Source organism: Pristiophorus japonicus, chromosome 7, assembly GCF_044704955.1.
Source record: "Pristiophorus japonicus isolate sPriJap1 chromosome 7, sPriJap1.hap1, whole genome shotgun sequence".
Classification (NCBI taxonomy): Eukaryota; Metazoa; Chordata; class Chondrichthyes; family Pristiophoridae; genus Pristiophorus; species Pristiophorus japonicus.
Genome location: NC_091983.1, coordinates 214,033,945 through 214,058,319, shown reverse-complemented (window position 1 = coordinate 214,058,319; position 24,375 = coordinate 214,033,945). Strand labels below are relative to the sequence as shown.

Sequence of the window (24,375 nt, the reverse complement as noted above, 5' to 3'; positions counted from 1 at the left end):
CACTCGTGCACAGTTTCAGCATGGTGTCATTACATAGCTGAACCTGACCAATCTTCCCGACTAATTCAGGAGTGCTGGTGCTTACTATAGTAGTCGTGTTCTTCTATGGTCGCAATTGGCAAACTAAGCACAGACAAGATTCAAACCTGAACCATTTCTGTTTTATATGTTTCAGTACCACACTACATAGTGGATAAATGCACAAAGACATTATGGGAAGCTTAATAATTAATCACTTGTACAATAGGCTTGATCTTTAAAAGGAATATTGGAGAAATTTACTCTTTAAATGTAATTTAAGCAACTTCCTTCAAATCTCTACAATAGTATGACAGTTCCATAGCTAGCATGTTACAGCTCATGTACAGAGCAAACAGAAACAGAAGACAAGGAGGCTTACCTAGCTCATTCAACAACAACGCTGCAAAGAGAGCAAATGTAAGACGAATAAGGAACTTATAGTTGAACAGTGGAAGGGTTACAAAAAGAAAGACAAATGTGTTAACTACAACTTCAATCACCTATAGCATTGGTGTGGTACGTGCAATGATTGTTTCAACTATGTGGGGCAGTGTTGTAAATTCCGGTTAATTTAGTACTGGGAAGAAATGTGCAGATACTTAGCAATGGATAACTCTCCCATGGACCAACTTCCTTGACTTCTTAAAAATAAGTCAAAATAAAAACCATGATGAACTAATTTTGAGTAATCATTACACAGAACTATAAAACCTTTCTTTGCATTCTTTTAAAAATCAACTCTTTGATTATTCCTTTAACTGAAAATGGAACTAATTTTTCAAGAATACTTCCTATGATAATATTAATTAATTTTTAAAATCTTTATTTGTGCTCCACAGATAAAAACTAACCTTAATAGAACGAATGTACAGGGTACTATGCATAAAAATATAAAACTTGACTTTTAGAATCAAAAAAACAGTTCAACATTCATCATGGGAAAAAAACAACACAGAAAAAACACCCAACAGTCTAGTATGGCAAAGGCTTTAGATAGTAAAGTAAGAGGAGAAAGTCAGTGTGAGAGTAGGACACAAACAGAGAAGAAAACAATTCTCAAAATGTCTTTTGTTACTCTCACACCTTTCATTCCTCTTCTGATCCATACAGGTTCACCAAGTGCAATGAAGAAACTGTCTTGTTTTTCATACTCCCCACGGTCAACTATATTAATGGTAATGGTTTTCCTGTAAGAACATAAGACAAAGGCAAACAATGGATTGGAGTTGTCCATCACAGTCACACATGCTTAAGTAAATTAAGTGATGGTTAGTGAGATGTTATGAAGGGAGGGAGCCTGCACCACATTCAGATAATACTAATATGTAATAGGGTATAAACTTATTACTGCTGCTATACAGACATTTTAGCTCAATGAGTTCATCTGATATTTAGAACACTTAAAAGAAATTATTTGCCTTAAGATAATGAGCGAGCTTTTGAACTTGTACCGATTTTGAAAGTCTTTTCTAGTAACTATTTTTAACCTCTGGATAGCAAAAGGCACATTTGAAAGGTTAGATGTGCATATTTGAAGCTACTGAAAGAGCCAAGTCTGCACGCTGTATCCAATTTCTTTATGATAAATTGGTTTTGAAAAGTTTTTACCCTATTACACATATCTAAATGTGTGCATCATGTCCTGAGCACCTGATAGTGCCAAGCATCCCTGAGTGACATTCAGGCATGGCATTAAGGCCTTAGCTCTGAGCAGGTACCCCACCTTTCTTCTCACTCATCTCCACCAAGCGTGGCTCCCCAATCTCAATGAAGAAGTTCTTGTTTTTTTCATACTCCTCATCATCAATTACTTTGATTTCTATTGTCTTGCTGAAATAGAGAAGAGAGTTGGAAAAAAAGCATGAATTAAGAACAGAGAGAGAACAGGAGACAGTTGATGTTGTATCTTATTTAAAAAGTTTTAGTTTTTATTTAGTTTCTCGTGCTTTTAAGATAATTTTTCAAATATACATCTGGAGAATAGAACTGCTGCTATTTTCTGAACTACAAAGTGAAGGAAACAATAGTAGATTTCATCTCATGAATTGCAATACAAACTACCCCAAAATCCCATACACAAAGTGCACATTAAATATGTAACAAACCTGGACCGTTGGCACTTTGGAGCTTTGGTATATTTGGAGTGACATAAAATGAGAATTAGAAAAGAAGAATCAAGGCTACATAAACAAGAACTAGGTTAGGAAATGGCAATCAGGACCCACAGCAAAGTAATAACAATTTGTGCCAGGTTAAGGTTGCCAATTTGGTTTGAAAACATAATTTAAGGCCACTGAAATGAGGCCTTGGGCCAGGAAAGGGTGGTGGACCAGGACAGCAGGGTCTGGGTAGTTGAAACATTGTAACTGAAACTATGATCATTGAAGCCATGTCAACCAAAGTTTTATTCCAGTCTTAGGTAGAATTATTAATGAAAATGCCGTGAAACACAGTCAAAACTTGGGATATGTTATGTCCTCAGCCAACTGTATTTTATGCCATTTTTTCTGAAATAAACAGAAGCCAGGTATCAAAAACCTTTTCAGTTTTAGAACTACTTCTTATTCTAGTTACACATGTGCAGGATTATTTGAATTAGAGCTCCAATTGAATAATGGGTATTGATAAATAATCAGTTTAATAACAGTTAATTTAATATTTAAAAATATAAATGTTATATAAAACAGAACATTTTCCTGACAAGCCAGATCGGCGTGCAATGATCACGGAGAGCAACGGTAGTAGTTCCAGCCCTCAAAGCTGATGATCGTGCCATTGATTTCCACGCCACATGTGCAGTATAAAGTATAATACCTCTGTGTTGATGGATTTTATTTTTTTGTACCACAACATATTTACTTATTTCATCTTTTTCCATTGTTATATTAAATATTGATTATGACAATTTGCTGCAAGTAAACATTTTTGTTAACTCATACAAATAGCTAAAATACAAATCCGATATTTATCACATACTAAAATTATAAAATCTTTTAACAATCCCAGCTATCTAAAATAACAAACATCAGTCTAATTTGCAGATTTGGCAAATTTGCAGATTCAGTAACCAAATAATTGCAAATAATTTACAATATATAGACTTCATATGCAAACTTGCCTGTAAATGCTTATTCATTTTGAAATCATATTATAATATAGAAGTTAACAGTAATCTGCTGTTAACAAAACACTCAATACTATAGTTTCAGTCATGTGATGCCATATACATCAGGTCTTAAACCACTGTTACCTTCCATTTATGTCACAATGCGTTTACCACCCTCAAAGCAAATAAAAGTAGGAAAGGTCTACAAGAAGTTAGCTAAAGATGCACTGTATCTTGTAAAGAAGGCAAAATATCTTTAACAAGTAATCATGAACTCAAGGTTTTGCTCATGAGAAACGTCAAGAATGAGTACAGACGATGTGACTCGATAAAATACATTCATCTAGTATCCTACCTCTACCAGACTAACATCCAAATTCATGCTGAATGCCCTTAAAGGTTTGATCCCTATTACCCTGCTTGATACTTTGTGTGAAGAATTTAAGCGAATCTAGAATTTAAAAGCTGGTACCAGTAACAGTGACCATGAAGCTGTCGGATTGTCGTAAAAACTCAACTGGTTCACTAATATCCTTTCGGGAAGGAAACCTGCTGTCCTTACCTAGTTCTTATGTGACTCCAGTCCGCACCAATGCGATTGACTCTCAACTGCCATTTGAAATGGCCTAGAAAGCCACTCAGTTATATCAAACCATTACAGAAAATAATAAGAATAATAAAGTGTGATGGACCCTTGAGTTGCGACCACCATTCAATAAGAACAACAAAGGCACATCTGTTGATTTCTGGATTTAAACATTCACACATCCAGCCCACACCATCCCACAAAGTCCTCCTCACTAGCAACTGAGGCCTGCTGCCAAAGTTGGGAGACCTGTCCCATATACCAGTCAAGCAACAACCTGACAGTCATCCTCACAGAATCATATTCCTTCATCTCCCCTTTACATTCAATGGCATTATCCATCGCCGAATCCCCCACCATCAGCGTCCTGGGGGGTCACCATTGACCAGAAACTTAACTGGACTAGCCACATAAACACTGTGGCAACAAGACCAGGTCAGAGGTGGGTATTCTGCATCGAGTGTCTCTCCTCCTGACTCCCAAAGCCTTTTCACCATCTACAAGGCACAAGTCAGGAGTGTGAAGGAATACTTTCCACTTGCCTGGTTGAGTGCAGCTCCAACACTCAAGAAGCTCAACACCATCCAGGACAAAGCAACCTGCTTGATTAGCACCCCATGCACCACCTTAAATATTCACTCCCGCCCCATGGCTGCAGTGTGCACCATTTACAAGATGCACTGCAGCAAATCGCCAAGGGTTCTTCGGCAGCACCTCCCAAATCGCGACCTCTACCACCTCGAAGGACAAGGGCAGCAGGCACATGGGAACATCATCACCTGCAGCTTCCCCTCCAAGTCACACACCATCCTGACTTAGAAATATATCGCCCTTCCTTCATCATCGCTGGGTAAAAATCCTGTAACTCCCTCCCTAATAGCACTGTGCGAGTAACTTCACCACATGGACTGCAGCGGTTCAAGGAGAACGCTGATCACTACCTTCTCAAGGTAACTAAGGATAGGCAATAAATGCTAGCCTTGCTGAGAATGAATTAAAAAATATATAATTTAATACATTATATTAAACTCATAAATAATTACATGAGTAATTTAATGAATAAAACAAATTTAATATATATAATGTATAAGTGAAAACCATTTTTAATAAAACATAAACTGTAATTTAAAAAAGGGATGAAAATGAGGAGCTTTCTGGCAGTAGGTGTGGGAAGCCCATGGTGTGAAACTACAGAAGTTGTTGTGATTGAGCAACATGTTCCACCTAGAAAACCTGAAAAGAAATTAAATGTAATCGTGGGATTAAGGAGATAGCTCCATCTGTCAAATTTACACTTAATAAATTATGAAGTATATGAGCGGTGATTTGTGTTCAAGTGAGAAAGACTTGCCTGATGGACTCTTGACCTGACCACTAACACTGTGAGCATTTGTTTGAATGGATTTCCCTATGATTTACTTGAAAAGGGGAGAGGAATTACAAGGTGCCCATCAGGTATTGGAGGGCCAATTTTTAAAACTTCTCTTAGGAAGTGCCAGGAACAACTTTGGGGAAAAGCGATGGCGGCTGGAGCAAAGATTTCAAACAGTGTTGTATGGGAGTACTGGGAGGCCAAGGCCAAGACAGGGAGTAGTGATGCGGCAGAACGGATGAAAGGTCACCAACAGGATAGAAATCAGGGGATCACAGATACACACAATATCACTGTGGGTGAAACTGGTTTTCGGCAGCAGAACAAAACGGGTGATAATGAATTAACAACCCATTTTGCACCCCACCTGATTTACTTTTACATGCTGAGGGAGCACCCAGCAGGAAAAGGTATAAGCTGGCATAGAAACATAGAAAATAGGTGCAGGAGTAGGCCAATAAGATCATGGCTGATCATTCCATCAATACCTCTTTCCTGCTTTCTCTCCATACCCCTTCCCTTTAGCCGTAAGGGCCATATCTAACTCCCTCTTGAATAAATCCAATGAACTGGCATCAACAACTCTCTGCGGCAGGGAATTCCACAGGTTAACAACTCTCTGAGTGAAGAAGTTTCTCCTCAGCTCAGTCCTAAATGGCCTGCCCCTTATCCTAAGACTGTGTCCCCTGGTTCTGGACTTCCCCAACATCGGGAACATTCTTCCGCATCTAACCTGTCCAGTCCCGTCAGAATCTTATATGTTTCTATGAGATCCCCTCTCATCCTTCTAAACTCCAGTGTATAAAGGCCCAGTTGATCCAGTCTCTCCTCATATGTCAATCCAGCCATCCCTGGAGTCAGTCTGGTGAACCTTTGCTGCACTCCCTCAATAGCAAGAACGTCCTTCCTCAGATTAGCAGACCAAAACTGAAGACAATATTCCAGGTGGGGCCTCACCAAGGCCCTGTACAACTGCAATAAGACTTCCCTGCTCCTAATCTCAAATTCCCTTGCTATGAAGGCCAACATACCATTTGCCTTCTGCTTCACCGCCTGCTGTACCTGCATGCCAACTTTCAATGACTGATGAACCATGACACCCAGGTCTCGCTGCACCTTCCGTTTTCCTAATCTGCCGCCATTCACATAATATTCTGCCTTCGTGTTTTTGCCCCCAAAGTGGAAAACCTCACATTTATCCACATTATACTGCATCTGCCATGTATTTGTCCACTCGCCTAACCTGTCCAAGTCACCCTGCAGCCTCTTAGCGTCCTCCTCACAGCTCACACTGCCACCCAGTTTAGTGTCATCTGCAAACTTGGAGATATTACACTCAATTCCATCATCTAAATCATTAATATATATTGTAAAGAGCTGGGGTCCCAGCACTGAGCCCTGCGGCACTCCACTAGTCACTGCCTACCATTCTGAAAAGGACCCGTTTATCCCGACTCTCTGCTTCCTGTCTGCCAACCAGTTCTCTATCCACGTCAGTACATTACCCCCAATACCATGTGCTTTGATTTTGCACACCAATCTCTTGTGTGGGACCTTGTCAAAAGCCTTTTGAAAGTCCAAATACACTACATTCACTGGTTCTCCCTTGTCCACTCTACCAGTTATATCCTCAAAAAATTCCAGAAGATTTGTCAAGCATGATTTCCCTTTCATAAATCCATGCTGACTTGGACCAATCCTATCACTGCTTTCCAAATGCACTGCTATTTCATCCTTGATGACTGATTCCAACATTTTCTCCACTACTGATGTCAGGCTAACCGGTCTATAATTACCTGTTTTCTCTCTCCCTCCTTTTTTAAAAAGTGGTGTTACATTAGCTACCCTCCAGTCCATAGGAACTGATCCAGAGTCGATATGATGTTGGAAAATGATCACCAATGCATCCACTATTTCTAGGGCCACTTCCTTAAGTACTCTGGGATGTAGACTATCAGGCCCTGGGGATTTATCGGCCTTTAATCCCGTCCATTTCCCTAACACAATTTTACGCCTAATAAGGATATCCTTCAGTTCCTCCTTCTCACTAGACCCTCGGTCCCCTAGTACATCCGGAAGGTTATTTGTGGCTTCCTTCGTGAAGACAGAACCAAAGTACTTGTTCAATTAGTCTGCCATTTCTTTGTTCCCCATTATAAATTCACCCGAATCCGACTGCAAGGGACCAACGTTTGTCTTCACTAATTTTTTTCTCTTCACATATCTATAGAAGCTTTTGCAGTCAGTACTGCATTGACAGTACTATTGTCTCTTATGGCAAAACCATATCTTCTTTGTTCATATCACTACAGATCTGATGCAAAGAATACAGGCACATGCAGCCACAAATCAATACCAATGGTGTTGGTATCTTCGGAGTCTCTTGCTGACAAAGAGGTAGTGGACCACCACAATCCCTAAAGCCAAACAATGGTACCAATCCATCACTTCCTCCTTTTACTGGAGAAAGTGTTAAAAGGAGCACATTGTTAAGAAATAGAAAGATACACATGTACACTTTCACTAAGGGGAAGCACGAGGGTAACATGTCCACTCCATCTCCTGGGCTGGTAAAAGTCGGGATGACTGTATTGTAATATGCTTTGACATTATTTTGGTATGTTGCAGATTAAGCTAGTTGGGGAGAAATATTGCTGTATTCATGGGTTTGATCGAGTATTGGAACAAATGGAGGAGCTACTTTATTTTACGAGGTATTGCAGATGTGTGTAAATGACTATTAGGCTTTCGGTTTTTCAAGCACTTCTGCCACTGGATGCTGCTGTCTCTCTTCTGCCTGCTTAAAGACAAGGGTGAAATTACGTAAAACAGCAGACAACAATCATTTTGAACACATTAGCCTTGTAAGCTCCTCTAATCATGCCCTTACTCCTTCAGAACCAGTAGAGAGTAATGGCCATTGGGACACCCATAGGTTCCATTTAGATAGAGCTCAATTATAAGTCCTTCAACTATGACCCACAGATGACAGACAAGGGTGTGATTGGAACCGAAGAACACCATGAAATTTACAATGAAATTGCTGGCTCAACATGCGGCTACTTTATGTAGGAAGCAAGCAGACTCCCCTTTAGGACTATCAACCTAACATATAATATGGGTACTGATCTTCAGTAGTTGTTTAGATGCTGAGACCACATTATAAAGCAAGAACCTCAAACATTTCTTTGGAGCCTAGATGCACTGAGTAGACCCTCAGCGCCACAGTCACTTGCCCATGTCTTATACCATACTATGTATAATGAGTGCAGGCCTCAGCACCAAATTATATGGTTGACCTGCACCTGATATACAACACTGCATTAATATTCCCCGCACTATTTAGGACTGCAACTGAAATGGCAGCCAAGGTGACGGGGGGGGGGCGGGTGGTATCTTAAAATATACATGCAGCCAAGTTACACCCGCCAGAAGACCTTGAACAAACTTATACTTTATGCAAATAAAAACAAGAAAAAAAACTACATGACATGACCTGAACATGATCAATCATGGAGTGACAATTAAAAACAAGTTATTGCAGATTCAAAAACAAAATACTGTGATGCTGGAAATATAAATCATTATAGTGCCTCAATTGAACAGTCTTAATCTGACAACTACTAATAATGCTTTCTTCAAATTTCTGCCTACTTCATTAATGGAAAGGTTTTAACAAGTCTAGCACAGTTTTTCAATTTTAGATTTTGTTACTATATCATACCGTGATAATGATGGTTGTTGTATACAAAACATATTAGCCAAGAAAAATTACATACTTTTTTTTTACTAATCCACTTCATTTGTTAAGCAATAATGAAAAACTTCACATTGTATATATCATATGTATGTATTTTTCATGTAAATGACTAGGCTTATAAGATGTACACTGTAATTGAACATTGGCAACGGACTGATTACAGTTAATGTGGTGTGCATTGGATGATTGGTGGATATTTTGGACTTGGGATTTTATATTTAAATCTTAAGCTTGGATCAAGAAGTAAATAAAGAGCAATTTGGTACATTGGAACTCTAAGCTTAAATCAGAATAATGTTTGGTCAGGAATGCTGCTCTCTTGGTTGGCTGTATTGGTAGAATCACCAACTTCACAGAGACTGTCAAGCTTTGAAATATTTACACAGCTATGATTGGGATTTTCCTCTGTGACCCTGCCTGAAATCAGGTGGGATCACGGTGGAGAATTATGGAAAATGTAGGTGGTAAGGCCAACCGCCACCTCACCGTCCCAACTGAGATGTCCCTCCTCTCGCCCCAACTGCTGCTGCTCCTTCTGTTACACGGCCAGGACAGTCGCTGGTCACTCCTTGCCTGCAGATGGTGGTCGGAATGCGGGCCTGATTTCATCAAGAATTTCCCTCCTGTCCGCCCCACTTACCGCTGATACCTAAGGTGGCCATACGAAGGCTATGGGAAATGGCTACAATGACCTGGATTCACCCAGTGGAAGGGAAAAACCTTGTGGCAGACTCCTTGCCCCTTTAGCTCCGTCCTCACCCCTTCCAAGTGCTGCAGCGGCTATCCTTATTGAGCAACACTCGCATTTCCTTTGGGGCCAATGGCATCCTTCCTTGGTGTTGGTGCTTTGAGCCCACTGTGCATTGATAATATGCCCTGACCCAGGGAAATGGGTCAGTGTTGCGATGCAATTGGAGGGGCACTTACTTTCATTGGGCTCAATTTTCCCCCAGCGATCTGCGCCGTTTTTTTGGAACAGATTGCTTTTTTTGGCCTAATTTTAAAAAACCACACAGTTTCACCGATCAATTTGCACCAGCGTAACTCAGTTACGATTTTTTTAGGCACTTTTTTTTCAGCCAAAGGGAGCGGAACCTGCCACCCGCGCCAATTCTGGCCATTTAGGGAAGTTTGGCCAGCTGAGAGGTACCCCAGTTCTTCTTAGGCCAGCATATGTGGCCTCTGCAGAAAAACCTTCCGGAGAGATAAGGAAATCGGCGCAGGTAAGGAAATTGGCGTAGGTAAGGGCAGCACATGCCCAGACAGCAGCAGCAGGAGAGGTAAGAGAGAGGGGGGAGAGGAAACCTTTCGGGTATAGTTAGGTGCGGGGACCAGGAGGGAGGAGGCCATTCGGCCTGGGATAGCGGCGGGGGAGCGGACCGGGAGGTCACTTGATTGGGGGGGGGGGGGGGGCGGTGGAGCGGACCGGCAGTCACTCGGCCAGGGCTAGGGAGCAGACCGGGAGGCCCTTCGGACTGGGATAGGGGCGGGAATCGGCATCGGGAGGGGACTTTAATAATCGGAGGTAAGTTGCTGCAATGTATTTTAGTGTGTTAAGTTGCTGCAATGTATTTTAATATGTTGCGAGCTGGCTGTATGTTACACTTTGCAGCCTCAGCCCGCATTAAGTCCCTGATTACTGTGGCAACCCGACCTTTTTGGTGCAGATTAAGACTCCAGCCCCAAAACTAAAGGACGGGTTAGGCTGTGACAAAATGATGAAGTCAAATGGGGAAACTTCGAACATTTTTTTTGGCATACTTGGGCCCCCCAAAAATGGGCGTAACTCTTCAAGTGCGCCAAAAAAAAGCTTTGGGGAAAATTGAGCCCACAGTGATTACTGTAATTACTCTAAGTTACAACAAAATGTATCTATCATCTTTACTGGACTAAATCCCATTTCTTTTAAAGCTGTGACAGCTAATTTAAATTCACATTCTTTTTGTTCAGCAATGTGTCAGTCACACAGAAACTCTTCACCCTGTTTTAGTTTACAAACCAATATGGTGAGAAGGTGGAGTTTCCATTTGCCTGATGTAGACTGCACTCTCTCCTGTACGTACCCTACTTACCCAAGTCCACACAACTTAGCTACAAGTTGGCAACAGCATTTTATGGCAAAATTATATACTATAAAAAAAAACACATTTTAAAAATACCCTGGAGTGGATCAAGCCTGTCATTTAATATGGTTTCTCTCCCACAGCTTATAATAACATCTGGATCCTTTATAGTTGGCAACTGTTTGCTTTTCACACAGACGCCAGTTTCTGCTGTTCACATAGGGGAAGGGGAAGTAGCTGATTTGGAGCTGGTTGAAGTTGCTCCACAATGCATCATGACTCACCTCTTTTGTGCTAGACAAAGCTAATTAAATATCCCCAAACTAGTTGACGGGACTGCATGGATTTTAATAACTGTCAACTAAAGTCAAAAGGAAATGCCAGCCATGCGCATATCTGAACACATAGTTTTGACTGAACTGTGTGACTTGACGACTCCCTCAAGCCAAATGCCTCAGAGTCATACGAATAGAAATCCATGCAACATTTATACTGCTGAGATTAGGATTCTGAATGCAGCTGGTTTTATACTCCTTATACATCGACAATTAAAGGAACCAGTATCAAAACTAGACAAAGATACATTACACCAGTGACAATACTTCAAAAGTATTTAATTGGCTGTAAATTGCTTTGGGACATCCTGAGGTCATGAAACATGCTACATAAAATGCTTCATTGTTGTCACAATTTCTATTAATATTAACTGCTATAGTTTGCTTATTACTACCAGCAGCGACCATATTTCCTATTTTTACTGGTAGTGTGGGAAAATTCTGGGCTGCAGATTCCACCTCAAGCTCTCTTGCAACTGATACAACTGGAGGCGCATGTCTGTGAGGTAGGAATAGTCCCACCAGGTTTTCCTTCCCAGGGATGAAATCACCTTCTGCACTAAGCCCTCTCGAAGATAAGTCCTATAAGCTTTTTGATACTCAGGGATGCTTTTAAACATAGAAAAATGTTTTTGAAAAGCCAGATGAGGCTATGGTTAATAAGTGCCAATGGAAACGATGAAAAAAATAACATTGCCTGCAGTAACCTTGAAATATTTCCTAATTGCTATGGTTTCTGAAAGCCTTTTTAGAGAACAACGGGCCAAAGCAAAAGCTTTCCCCTCACAGCAGTGGTAATTCCTTATAAAAGAAAACATCTTAAAAGTGAGACTGACAATTGAGATCCTATCACAATAAACACACAAACGGTTGAAGGTTGTGTCAATAGGGATTAAAAGGTATACCAAACCCGAAAAAAATAAATAACTGACTTGTCAAATTGCCTGAAACTTTGTTTTGATCTGCGGATATAAGAAAGGCATGGTTTTGCTTGATTTTGTCAGACAAGTTGAGAGAATGATTGCTTCCTGAAGCAAGAAGGAAAAAAGAAAATTGGACCTCAATTTGCTTGGAGTTCCACAGTATTTCTGCCATAACTCTAGGACCTGGTTGCATTTTTAGGGATTTTCAAGGCCGCCTCTTCCAATGGCAACGAGGTGCCAGATTTTCCAGCTGCACGGGACAGGTGAGCATCTGAGATATGAAGGTCGTGGCTCAGGAACTGCCCACCCCATGCACATTAGTTACCCTCCCAGTGACACCATAAACTCCAATGGGAGCAATCCTGGCATTACGCCGTGATCAGGGCCTGTGGATTTTTGGGGCCAGGATTTCAGTTATAAGTCGGAAGAATTTGTTGAGTGAACAGTTGAGAGAAATTTAGCATTTGGGAAAAGTTAACTCGGGAATGTAAATTCTGAAAGTAATGTATTAAAAAAATCTGGCGTACAGAACCAAGAACCAAGAAGACATATGGAACCAGGAACAAAGTGTGGTTGTGTAGGGTTCACTGATGGCACATCCAGATTCCATAACCAGCATATCAGAGATGGCAAGAGGCTGTACTCAAATACCAATTTCTAAAATGTAAAGTAAGGTGGCCATTATACACACTGAACCTGTATCATTGCTAGCTTTTCAATTGAGGCTATCTGCTCTAATTGTGGACCTATACCTACAGTGAGGTAGAACTGGCACATGGGCAAAGCCAACTTCAGCACCTTCAAACTGTTTAAAATCTGGATCTGGTAAGCTGGAAAGGATAATCCGGGAGCAATCTTTATCAGGTTTTAAAGTTCTGAAGTATTTTCTCCCGCTGCCCATGTTCCTCATTTTAATATTCATGATGAGCTGCCCGCATGCTTTGAGTGCTGTCAGGCAACTCGCAGGTAGGAAGGAAACATGGAGATGGGAGGTAGGAAACCAATGGCTCCTCCATGCTACTGAACCAGCATTTTCTGATTGGGGAGGTTACATGATCTCACAGGCGGGTCAGATATTTGGGTGGGAGGGGGGGCAATTCTTATGGGACTAGGATGTGCATTGAAGTGCAAATGTCGAGAAAAAAACCTACCTGCGCCATTCGTGGAGTGGTCCGTTTAGAGGGTGCTCTATGTCCAGTGCCACAAGGCAGAGTACGTCTGCGAGTGCTTCGCCCATTGGCACTTGAAAATTGCAGTGGGGTCCTATTGGTGTTATTGGACCCTGATTTACATTGTATAATGTGGTTCCCGTCAGTTTCCTGGTGGGAGCCTCGGCTTCCTAGCTGAAGACCACAATAAAATTGTGCGTGCAGAAAGACGACAGTAATGGGGCGCTAAGTTCTGTACTCCAATTTTGAGTGAGCTATCAGACCCGAAAACAGGAATGACAATTGGGACCATTTTTTAAAATATTCATTCCAGGGATGTGAGCATTGCTGCCAAGGCCAGCATTAATTGCCCATCCCTAATTGCCCTCAAGAAGATGGTGGTGAGCCGTCTTCTTGAACTGCTACAGTCCTTGTGGTGATGGTACTCCCACAGTGCTGCTAGGGAGCGAGTTCCAGCATTTTGACCCAGCGACGATGAAGGAACAACGATATATTTCCAAATCAGGATGGTGTGTAACTTGGAGGGGAAATTGCAGATGGTGTTCCCATGCGCCTGCTGTCCTTGTCCTTCTAGGTGGTAGAAGTCACGGGTATGGGAGGTGCTGCCGAAGAAGCCTTGGTGAGTTGCTGCAGTGCATCTTGTAGATGGTACACAGTGCAGCCACGGTGCGCCTGTGGTGGAGGGAGTAAATATTGAAGATAGTGGATGGGGTGCCACTGAAGCGGGTTGCTTTGTCCTCGATGGTGTCGAGCGTCTTAAGTATTATTGGAGCTGTACTCATTCAGGCAAGTGGAGAGTATTCCATCACACTCCTGACTTGTGCCTTGTAGATGATGGAAAGGCTTTAGGGAGTCAGGAGGTGAGACATTTGCCACAGAATACCCAGCCTCTGACCTGCTCTTCTAGCCACAGTATTTATGTGGCTGGTCCAGTTAAGTTTCTGGTCAATTGTGGCCCCCAGGATGTTGATGGTGAGGATTTGGCATTGGTAATGCCGTTGAATGTTATGGGGCGGTGGTTAGACTCTTGCTTGTTGGAGACAGTCAGTGCCTGGCACTTGTGTGGTGCGAATGTTACTTGCCATATATCAGCCTAAGCCTGAATGTTATCCAGGTGTTGCTGCTTATGTTTCATTATCTGAGCAGTGATTTACATTCAAATATGAAAAATACTGAAAGAAAATAGAAGCAGCAGGAAAAGGCACAGAATGAACAGTACAGGCTATGATGGTGCTTTTGAATTTGGATTATGTTTAATTTGTGCAGCACATTTCCTCTTCTAGACAAGAATATTTTTCCGCCAATGACTGCATATTCCATGGGTGGCATAGGTACAGATTCAAATCAAAATACTTCTTGGTAAGGCCAACTGTTGAGATGCTACACTAGAACTCAGCACCCCTGTAAAATTCATCCATTGTTCCCCTCCTGACTGCTATCCAATCACAGCTGCTCGGAAGTGTGCACTTGTGCATGTAGGGTGATGACAGGACTAGGCTTGGATGTGATACTGCCAAGGTCAAATAACATTTCAGCGTTCATCGGAGCTCACATGAAAAATAGATGGGAACCAGAGGACTATGCAAACATATTCCAGCAAGAAAGTGGTCTACAAATTGGTAGACTCAGGTGCCAAAGCGTCCAATATGGTGAACATACCTCGTCTGAAGTGCAGCACCTGCCACATTGGTGAAGGCAGAGAAAGAGTCCAGGGCTCACGCCAATAACAGGCGTTAGGCACTTTACATATGCAAATAAAGGGCTTCACACCTGTTTTAGATCCCCTTTCTGAAATTGTTCTGCCCTGAATACTTAATACTGGACCACTCCATTCACAGGTCTACATGCTTCCTACCAGACCCACCCGCCTTCACCCCACCATCCTTAGGACCCACCTGAGGACCACTGCCAGTAATGCAGCCGCCTAAAAATTTAAATCCTCCACCAGTGAGCTGGCTGGGGATGCCCAGCAGTCTGCTGGTCTCATGTTAATGGGAGCCAAGGCTCAGTATCGGATGTGCAGCAGCTGGGCGCAGGAAGTCGCACCCTGACCTGGCTACCGCCCCCAAGCAGGGAGTAATCCAGATGTTTTTATACAATAATTATAATGAAGGCAAATACCTGTAATCACAAGCTGATGGAAAAAGGCTAAAATGCTGCATTAAATCTAAATGATTGAACACAGCCTCTTAAAATGAAAACAGTGGTGCTCCACATCTTGTTTAATTGAACTAGCAAGTTGAGGCTCTTTTAGAACAATGCCTAAATTTTCCTGGGGATTTCCGCCAATTTTTGTCATCAAGGGAGCCTTGAACATCGCAAAACAAAGAGGGAAAGTGGAGTTGTGGTCAAAGATCAGCCTTGATTTATTGAATTGTGGAGCAGGCTCGAAGGGCCGTTATGGCTACTTCTGCATCTAATTCTTATGTTCTTATGAATTATGCAGCAATTGATTTATGACATTAATTATTGCAGTCCATATTTTTCTGGGATTTTTGAGCTGGTTGCCATTTCCCTCGCCAAAAACAGTTAGAAGGTAATTATTATAGCTCCGCCCCCATTAAACCAGTTTTCACACCACTGAGACTTAACAATAATGGTTTTAGTCGCCTAATAGCAGCATGATTTATTGCTCCCAGATCGGTATGGAAAACTGAAAGCCAAAATCAAATCGAAGAACTGCAACTGCAACAATTATCACTGACATTCCTGGACCAATATTTCTTGGCAAACTAATTGTGCCTTTATCGGATTCCACTGGTGCATAATTACATAGATTGCATAGAATTTGCATAGGTCTATGGTGGTGTTTATGCTCCACACGAGCCTCCCCCATCCTTACTTCATCTTAGCCCATCAACGTATCAAATGGGTAGCGTAGTCGAGTAGTAATGCATATTGCAGCAATTACACACATCCATAATCATACAAATGCTCTGTACGTGTATTCCGAATGCATTAATTCTGTCCAGCATGCTTAAAATGTTAACACTGCTAATATTGTCAATTATCCGTAAAACACATGAGCCGAGACATTCAGACATGTCCATAATTGGGCCTGCGGGAGGGAGGGGGGTACAGGAATCATTCCATGCACCTGAATGGTGAGGCCCGAGGCGCACTCGCTATTGAGCCTCAGAAGTCATTACCATGGAGCTAGCATGCTGTGGTCAGCATCAGACAGCTCGCCAGCGAAACGGGATTGAAGGTCGGGCCACTGCGACGCCAGTAGCAACTCTCGGTAAAGATGATGGGTGTGACCAGGAAGCGTGATGATGGGGTCGGGAAGGGGAGTGATCGGTCAGGAGATAGCGGTGACCAGGAGATGTGGTGGCGGGACTGAGGGCAGGGGATGTGGCGCAATCAACAACAACTTGGATTTATATAGCACCTTTAACGTCGTGAAACGAACCAAGGCACCCCAAAGGAGAATTATGAGATTAAAAAATTTGACACTGAGCCGCATAAGGAGAAATTAGGGCAGGTGACCAAAAGCCTGGTCAAAGAGGTAGGCTTTAAGGAACATCTTGAAGGAGGAAAGAGAGATAGAGATGCAGAGAGGTTTAGGCAGGGAGTTCCAGAGCTTAGGGTCTAGGCAAAAGAAGGCACGGCTGAGCGATAATAAGGGATGCTCAAGAGGGTAGCATTAGAGGAGCGCAACATCTTGGGGAGGTTGTGGGGCTGGAGGAGATGACAGAGATAGGGAGGGACGAGGCCATGGAGGGATTTGAAAATAAGGATGAGAATTTTGAAATCGAGGCGTTGCTTAACAGCGAGCACAGGGGTGATGGGTGAGCGGGACTTGGTGCGAGTTAGGACACGGGCCCCATTGTCAGGACCCGGTTCGGACCCCGTTGTGAACCCACCGCCACACGCCTTTCCCAGATGTCGGGTCTGTCAACACTGAACAGACCTGACACGCAGCGGCGGGGGAGGCAATTCAGGTCATTATGATCTTTTTAACAGCCCATTAAGTATTTTGAGCTCACCGTTATATTTTATGAGGTCGCCCATGGGATCCACACAGCTCTGGGGTTCACGTCTGGAGGTCGGGAGTTGTATGACCATGGAATCAACTCGTTAGTGGACAGCTGAAAATGTGCTCCACTTCCCCGCCCGCTCTCCATAACCTCATATCCCCTTATCGTTCAAGAAACTGTCTATTTCTGTCTTAAATTTATTCAATGTCCCAGCTTCCACAACTCTCTGAGGCAGCAAATTCCACAGATTTACAACCCTCTGAGAGAAGAAATTCCTCCTCATCTTTGTTTTAAATGGGCGGCCCTTTATTCTAAGATCATGCTCTCTAATTCTAGTCTCCCCCATCATTTTACTGCATGCAGAAGATAGATTCAGCTTCATGCAGTTTGTAAGTATTTGGAGTAAACTCTCTATCCAATGTCACCTCATTGGAACAGCCTCTCTCACCATTGATAAATAGCTTGTCATCTCAAGTTCACCTGCCACCTATTACATCAGCATCGGTGCCTTTGAAATGATCTCACTTTGGTCCTCAGAAGCCTACCACGATCAGCCCCAACACCAGCAGCACCAGGCACATCAGCAGCACCAACAACAACGCCAACCTTCTCCGCAATCAACTGATGCTGCATAGGACACAGGGCATCAGCACCCGACCACATTGCCGTCCGGGACGGCCTCACCATAACGGGATTTATTTCACTTGATGCTATACACCCTGGCTGCCACACTGTGATGTATGTAGCACACAAATCACTGATTCCACACGGTCTGGTGTTGATCTAACTGCTGTGAGCTTGGTCCTTTATTGAACAGCTCCAAAGTGCTCCACAGGTGTGGTGGGCAGCCTTTTATATTGGCTCGTGCAGGTACTTTCAGGTCTTCCACCACAGCGCCCTCTGTGGTGCACCATTGTACTTATCATACATTTAATGTACCAGAGCAATACACATCACTGCCCCGCCACCAGTTCAAAAAGCTGTTGCTAGAATCCCCGAAATCGAAAAACGCATTAGCCCATTGGTAATGTTGGTCACGGATCCACATCCCTGAATTAAACACAGTGACCATTTAGCATTGAAATATTAACTCTTGTCGTAATTCGCAATTCATGTCCATTATTTTAAACACAGTGACTACCCAGCATTAAAATATTATTTCTTGTCATAAATCCATCATCCTACATTCACATGGCACACTTAGGCTCGCTCTAGCCTTACAAAAGTCCAAAAGTCTTTATGTGGGGACCGCAGTGGTGTGAGGCCCTTTTAAGACGCCCCGGAGCATTTCCCTTTTAAGACGCCATCTTGTGGCTCCCACGAGGCTTCCGTTGGGCGCCGCCATCTTAGGTGTTCAGCTGGCCTAGAAAGAAGAAGAAGAAACACGGAAGGAGGGAAAAGGAAACACAGAAGATGGGGAGAGGGAATTTTGCCATGTTCTGGGAAAGGTTTCAAGCATTTGTCCACGATCCTCTTCCTCTGGCGCTGATGCTGAACTCGATGCTGGCGCTCTCAAACTAGGCGCGGCGTTTCGTTACAGAATGAGGAACAACAACTATCAGCGGCAGCGCCAGTTTGCTTGCTGCCGCGCCGGCCGTGGCTGCATCTCCTGCTGCCTCTGTGGCCGCCTCTCCTGCTGCCTCCGTGGCCGCCTCTCCTGCTGCCTCTGTGGCTGCCTCTACTGCTGCCTCTGTGGCCGCCTCTCCTGCTGCCTCTGTGGCTGCATCTCCTGCTGCCTCTGTGGCCGCCTCTACTGCTGCCTCCGTGGCCGCCTCTCCTGCTGCCTCTGTGACTGCCTCTACTGCTGCCTCTGTGACCGCCTCTCCTGCTGCCTCTGTGGCCGCCTCTCCTGCTGCCTCCGTGGCCGCCTCTCCTGCTGCCTCCATGGCCGCCTCTCCTGCTGCCTCCATGGCCGCCTCTCCTGCTGTCTCTGTGGCCGCCTCTCCTGCTGCCTCCGTGGCTGCCTCTCCTGCTGCCTCCATGGCCGCCTCTCCTGCTGTCTCTGTGGCCGCCTCTCCTGCTGTCTCTGTGGCCGCCCCTCCTCCTGCCTCCGTGGCTGCCTCTCCTGCTGCCTCCATAGCCGCCACCATCGCGGCCACTGCCACCGCCCGACTGTTCCGCTGCGTGGGTCCCCCGGCCACCGATGGGCCGCAGCACCCCGTGGGCCCGCACCCCAGCAATGGGCCCGCACCTGTAGCCTTGAGTGGAGGCTGAGGCTGCAGGATTGCTTGGGGCTAGGAGTTCTGGGCTGTTGCTGCAGCTCCAGCTCGGTTGCCGCTGCGCTTTGGAAACCCGGGGAGCAGCAGTCTGTGGGGGAGTGAAAAAGTCTTTCCAGCTCCCATGGACCTTTCCCATCCATCTTCTGCCGAGGAGCATCGGCCCATCGCCTGCAGTGACCCATAAAGGTAAACCATGCGTCTCGCCCCCGTGAGATACCTGCACATCCGCTCTGCTGAGAACAGGTATTAGTTCCTTAGTGTAAGTACGCAGCTTTGCTGTGACCGGGACCAGCTTGGGTCGTGCAGCCGGGTTACACCACAGTTTGTCAAAAGTTCTCTGACTCATCAACGATGGACCCGATCCCGTATCCACTGCCATACTCACTGGGACTCCGTCAATTTTTACTTCCATTATCACTGGGGGCGAATCGTCGGTGCACGTAACAGTCCCAACACCTCATCTTCTTCTGCCTGCTCCTCACTGAACAATGGATCATCCTCCATCTCCTCAGCCACATGGTGAGTCCAATTTATTTTACACATGCACTGAAGGTGGCCTTTAATGTGGCAGGTATTGCACGTGTACTCCGCAAACCTGCACCGGTGAGCCCCATGGCTTCCTCCGCTGCGCCAGCATGGTGCTGCTTGATTGGCCCCCTCAGCGGACTCTGAGTTCCAGGACCCCGCGGTCCGTGCTCTCTGCCCCGGGCAGAGCCACGTTCTGCAGTTTTGTCCATGGTGGCCGGTGTCCTGTGGACAGTGCCTGCCGGGTTCGAGACTGTGTGGATCATTTGCTTGGTGCTGCACGTCGAGGTCATATATGCCCGGCCGATGGTGATGGCCTTTGTCAGGGTGACTGTGGGTTCCGTGGCTAGCAGCTTGTGAAGGAGGCCTTCATGGCCAATCCCCATGACGAAAACGTCCCGCAGAGCCTCATCAAGGTGTGCCCCAAAATCACACACGCCGCGAGTCTCCTGAGGTCCGCAGCATATTTGGTGACATCCTGGCCCTCGGGTCTGCAGTGATGACAAAATTTGTATCTGGCCGTGAGGATGCTCTCCTTCGGTTTCAACTGGTCACGAATGAGTTCAATCAGCTCTTCATATGACTTGTCCCTGGCGCTCCCGGGTGCCAGCAAATCCCTGACGAGACAGTAAACCTCATCGCCACAACTGGAAAGCAATATCGCCTTACGCTTCTCTCTCAGTGCGTTTGTGTCCTCCGTCAGATCGTTTGCTGTGAAGTAGTACTCGAGCCTTTCCGTAAAGGCCTCCCAATCATTGCCCACGGTACACGGTCTTGTGCTGATCTAACTGCTGTGACCTTCGTCCTTTATTGAACAGCCACAGAGTGCTCCGCAGGTGTGGTGGGCAGCCTTTTATACTGCCTCGTGCAGGTACTTTCAGGTCTCCCACCATACCGCCCTCTGTGGTGCACCATTGTACTTACATTTAATGTACCAGAGCAATACACAACACACACGATGCGCCAGGTTAGCACCACCCCATATCAACATTGTAAAGCATCCTTGCAATGCCCAAGCCATTCCTTTCACACTCATCACCATTGCGGGGTGTACCGTTATAGAAACATCGAAAATAGGTGCAGGAGTAGGCCATTCAGCCCTTCGAGCTTGCACCACCATTCAATAAGATCATGGTTGATCATTCCCTCAGTACCCCTTTCCTGTTTCTCTCCATACCCCTTGATCCCTTTAGCCGTAAGGGCCATATCTAAATCTCGCTTGATTATATCCAATGAACTGGCATCAACAATTCTCTGCGGCAGGGAATTCCACAGGTTAATAACTCTCTGAGTGAAGAAGTTTCTCCTTATCTCACTCCTAAATGGCTTACCCCTATCCTTAGACTATGTCCCCTGGTTCTGGACTTCCCCAACATCGGGAACCTTCTTCCTACATCTAACCTGTCCAATCCCATCAGAATTTTGTATGTTTCTATGAGATCCCCTCTCATCCTTCTAAATTCCAGTGAATACAGGCCCAGTTGATCCAGTCTCTCCTCATATGTCAGTCCTGCCATCCTGGGAATCAGTCTGGTGAATCTTCACTGCACTCCCTCAATAGCAAGAACGTCCTTCCTCAGATTAGGAGACCAAAACTGAACACAATATTCCAGGTGAGGCCTCACCAAGGCCCTGTACAACTGCAGTAAGACCTCCCTGCTTCTATATCAAATCCCCTTGCTATGAAGGCCAACATACCATTTGCCTTCTTCACCGCCTGCTGTACCTGCATGCCAACTTTCAATGACTGATGTACCATGACACCCAGGTCTCGTTGCACCTCCCCTTTTCCTAATCTGCCGCCATTCACATAATATTCTGCCTTCGTGTTTTTCCACCAAAGTGGATAACCTCACATTTAGCCACATTATACTGCATCTGCCATGAGTTTGCCCACTCACCTAACTGTTCAAGTCACTCTGCAGCCTCTTAGCGTCCTCCTCACAGCTCACACTGCCACCCAGTTTAGTGTCATCTGCAAACTTGGAGATATTACACTCAATTCCTTCATCTAAATCATTAATGTATATTGTAAATAGTTGGGGTCCGAGCACTGAGTCACTGCCTGCCATTCTGAAAAGGACCCGTTTATCCCGACTCTCTGCTTCCTGTCTGCCAACCAGTTCTCTATTCACGTCAGTACATTATCCCCAATACCATGTGCTTTAATTTTGCCACCAATCTCTTGTGTGGGACCTTGTCAAAAGCCTTTTGAAATTCCAAATACACCACATCCACTGGTTCTCTCTTGTCCACTCTACCAGTTACATCCTCAAAAAATTCCAGAAGATTTGTCAAGCATGATTTCCCTTTCATAAATCCATGCTGACTTAGACCAATCCTGTCACTGCTTTCCAAATGTGCTGCTATTTCATCATTAATAATTGATTCCAACATTTTCCCCACTACTGATGTCAGGCTAACCGGTCTATAATTACCTGTTTTCTCTCTCCCTCCTTTCTTAAAAAGTGGTGTTACATTAGCTACCCTCTAGTCCATAGGAACTGATCCAGAGTTGATTGACTGTTGGAAAATGATCACCAATGCATCCACTATTTCTAGGGCCACTTCCTTAAGTACTCTGGGATGCAGATTATCAGGCCCCGAGAATTTATTGGCCTTCAATCCCATCCATTTCCCCAACACAATTTCCCGCCTAATAAGGATTTCCTTCAGTTCCTCCTTCTTACTAGACCCTCAGTCCCCTAGTATTTCCGGAAGGTTATTTGTGTCTTCCTTCGTGAAGACAGAACCAAAGTATTTGTTCAACTGATCTGCCATTTCTTTGTTCCCATTACAAATTCACCTGAATCTGACTGTAAGGGACCTACGTTTGTCTTCACTAATCTTTTTCTCTTCACACATCTATAGAAGCTTTTGCAGTCAGTTTTTATGTTTCCGGCAAGTTTCCTCTCATACTCTATTTTCCCCCTCCTAATTAAACCCTTTGTCCTCCTCTGCTGAATTATAAAATTCTCCCAGTCCTCAGGTTTGCTGCTTTTTCTTGCCAATTTATATGCCTTTTCCTTGGATTGAACACTATCCTTAATTTCCCTTGTTAGCCATGGTTGAGCCACCTTCCCCGTTTTATTTTTATCCAGACAGGGATGTACAATTGTTGAAGTTCATCCATGTGATCTTTAAATTTTTGCCATTGCCTATACACCATCAACCCTTTAAGTATCATTCGCCAGTCAATTCTAGCCAATTCATGTCTCATACCATCGAAGTTACCTTTCCTTAAGTTCAGGGCCCTAGTCTCTGAATTAACTGTGTCACTCTCCATCTTAATAAAGAATTCTACCATTTTATGGTCACTCTTCCCCAAGGGGCCTCGCATCACAAGATTGCTAATTAGTCCCTTCTCATTACACATCACCCAGTCTAGGATGGCCAGCTCTCAAGTTGGTTCCTCGACATATGAGGGAAACCATCCCTAATGCACTCCAGGAAATCCTCCTCCACCACATTGCTACCAGTTTGGTTAGCCCAATCTATATGTAGATTGAAATCGCCCATGATAACTGCTGTACCTTTATTGTATGCATTCCTAATTTCTTGTTTGATGTTGCCCCAAGCCTCACTATTACTGTTTGGTGGTCTGTACACAACTCCCATTAGCGTTTTCTGCCCTTTGGTATTCCGTAGCTCCACCCATACCAATTCCACATCATCCAAGCTAATGTCTCACCATTCACTATAATTCACTAAGCCACTTCCAAACGTCCACACGGATCTGTCCAAGAACTCAAAATTTGACACCACATCAACAGAAACTTTACATGAACATTGGCTAAAACACCCAAGTGGTTATCTTTGTGTGTAGTTAGTTGGCATGATTGCACTAGGATGAGGGATGAGGGTGAGTGTGAGGAATGGCTAGTGAGATGCGGAAGTGATAATGTGGATAGAGAGGGATGGGTAGAGGTGAAAAGTAAGTTGGTGTGAGTAAGGATGTGCAGGAATAGGGTAGGGAAGGCAGAGTGATGGGATGTGATGAGTAGCACAGCAGGTTGAGGTTGAGTGAGGTTTTGCAGTAACGATGTGATCTACTGTGATCATTGAAAGGTTTGCCCAAATGCATTCTGGTCCTCCTGATGACATCCCTGCTTGTGTCCTCCTGTACAATGTTCAACCAGGCTGTGTTGGTCTCCTGAGGAGATTGACTGTGGATGGGCAATGGCAGACATTTAGAGACCGCATGGATGAACTACAACAATTGTACATTCCTGTCTGGCATAAAAATAAAAAAGGGAAGGTGGCTCAACCGTGGCTATCAAGGGAAATCAGGGATAGTATTAAAGCCAAGGAAGTGG

At 44.3% G+C, this 24,375-nt stretch overlaps 1 protein-coding gene across 11 annotated transcripts in view; it reads right to left on the bottom strand.

Moving 5' to 3' along the window:
* The window catches only part of LOC139267444 (sodium/calcium exchanger 1-like), a 331,992-nt gene that overhangs the window by 100,762 nt on the left and 206,855 nt on the right, over window positions 1-24,375 (bottom strand). For 5 of the 11 annotated variants that reach the window (XM_070885768.1, XM_070885778.1, XM_070885767.1 and 2 more), the window contains 2 exons: window positions 1,745-1,851; window positions 401-421 (listed from right to left, as the gene is read on the bottom strand). In XM_070885768.1, the coding sequence (XP_070741869.1) occupies window positions 401-421; window positions 1,745-1,851 (128 nt within the window). Of the gene's footprint in view, window positions 1-400; window positions 422-1,104; window positions 1,209-1,744; window positions 1,852-24,375 lie in introns of all 11 variants that reach the window. The other 6 variants (XM_070885769.1, XM_070885771.1, XM_070885774.1 and 3 more) reach the window with 3 other exon arrangements.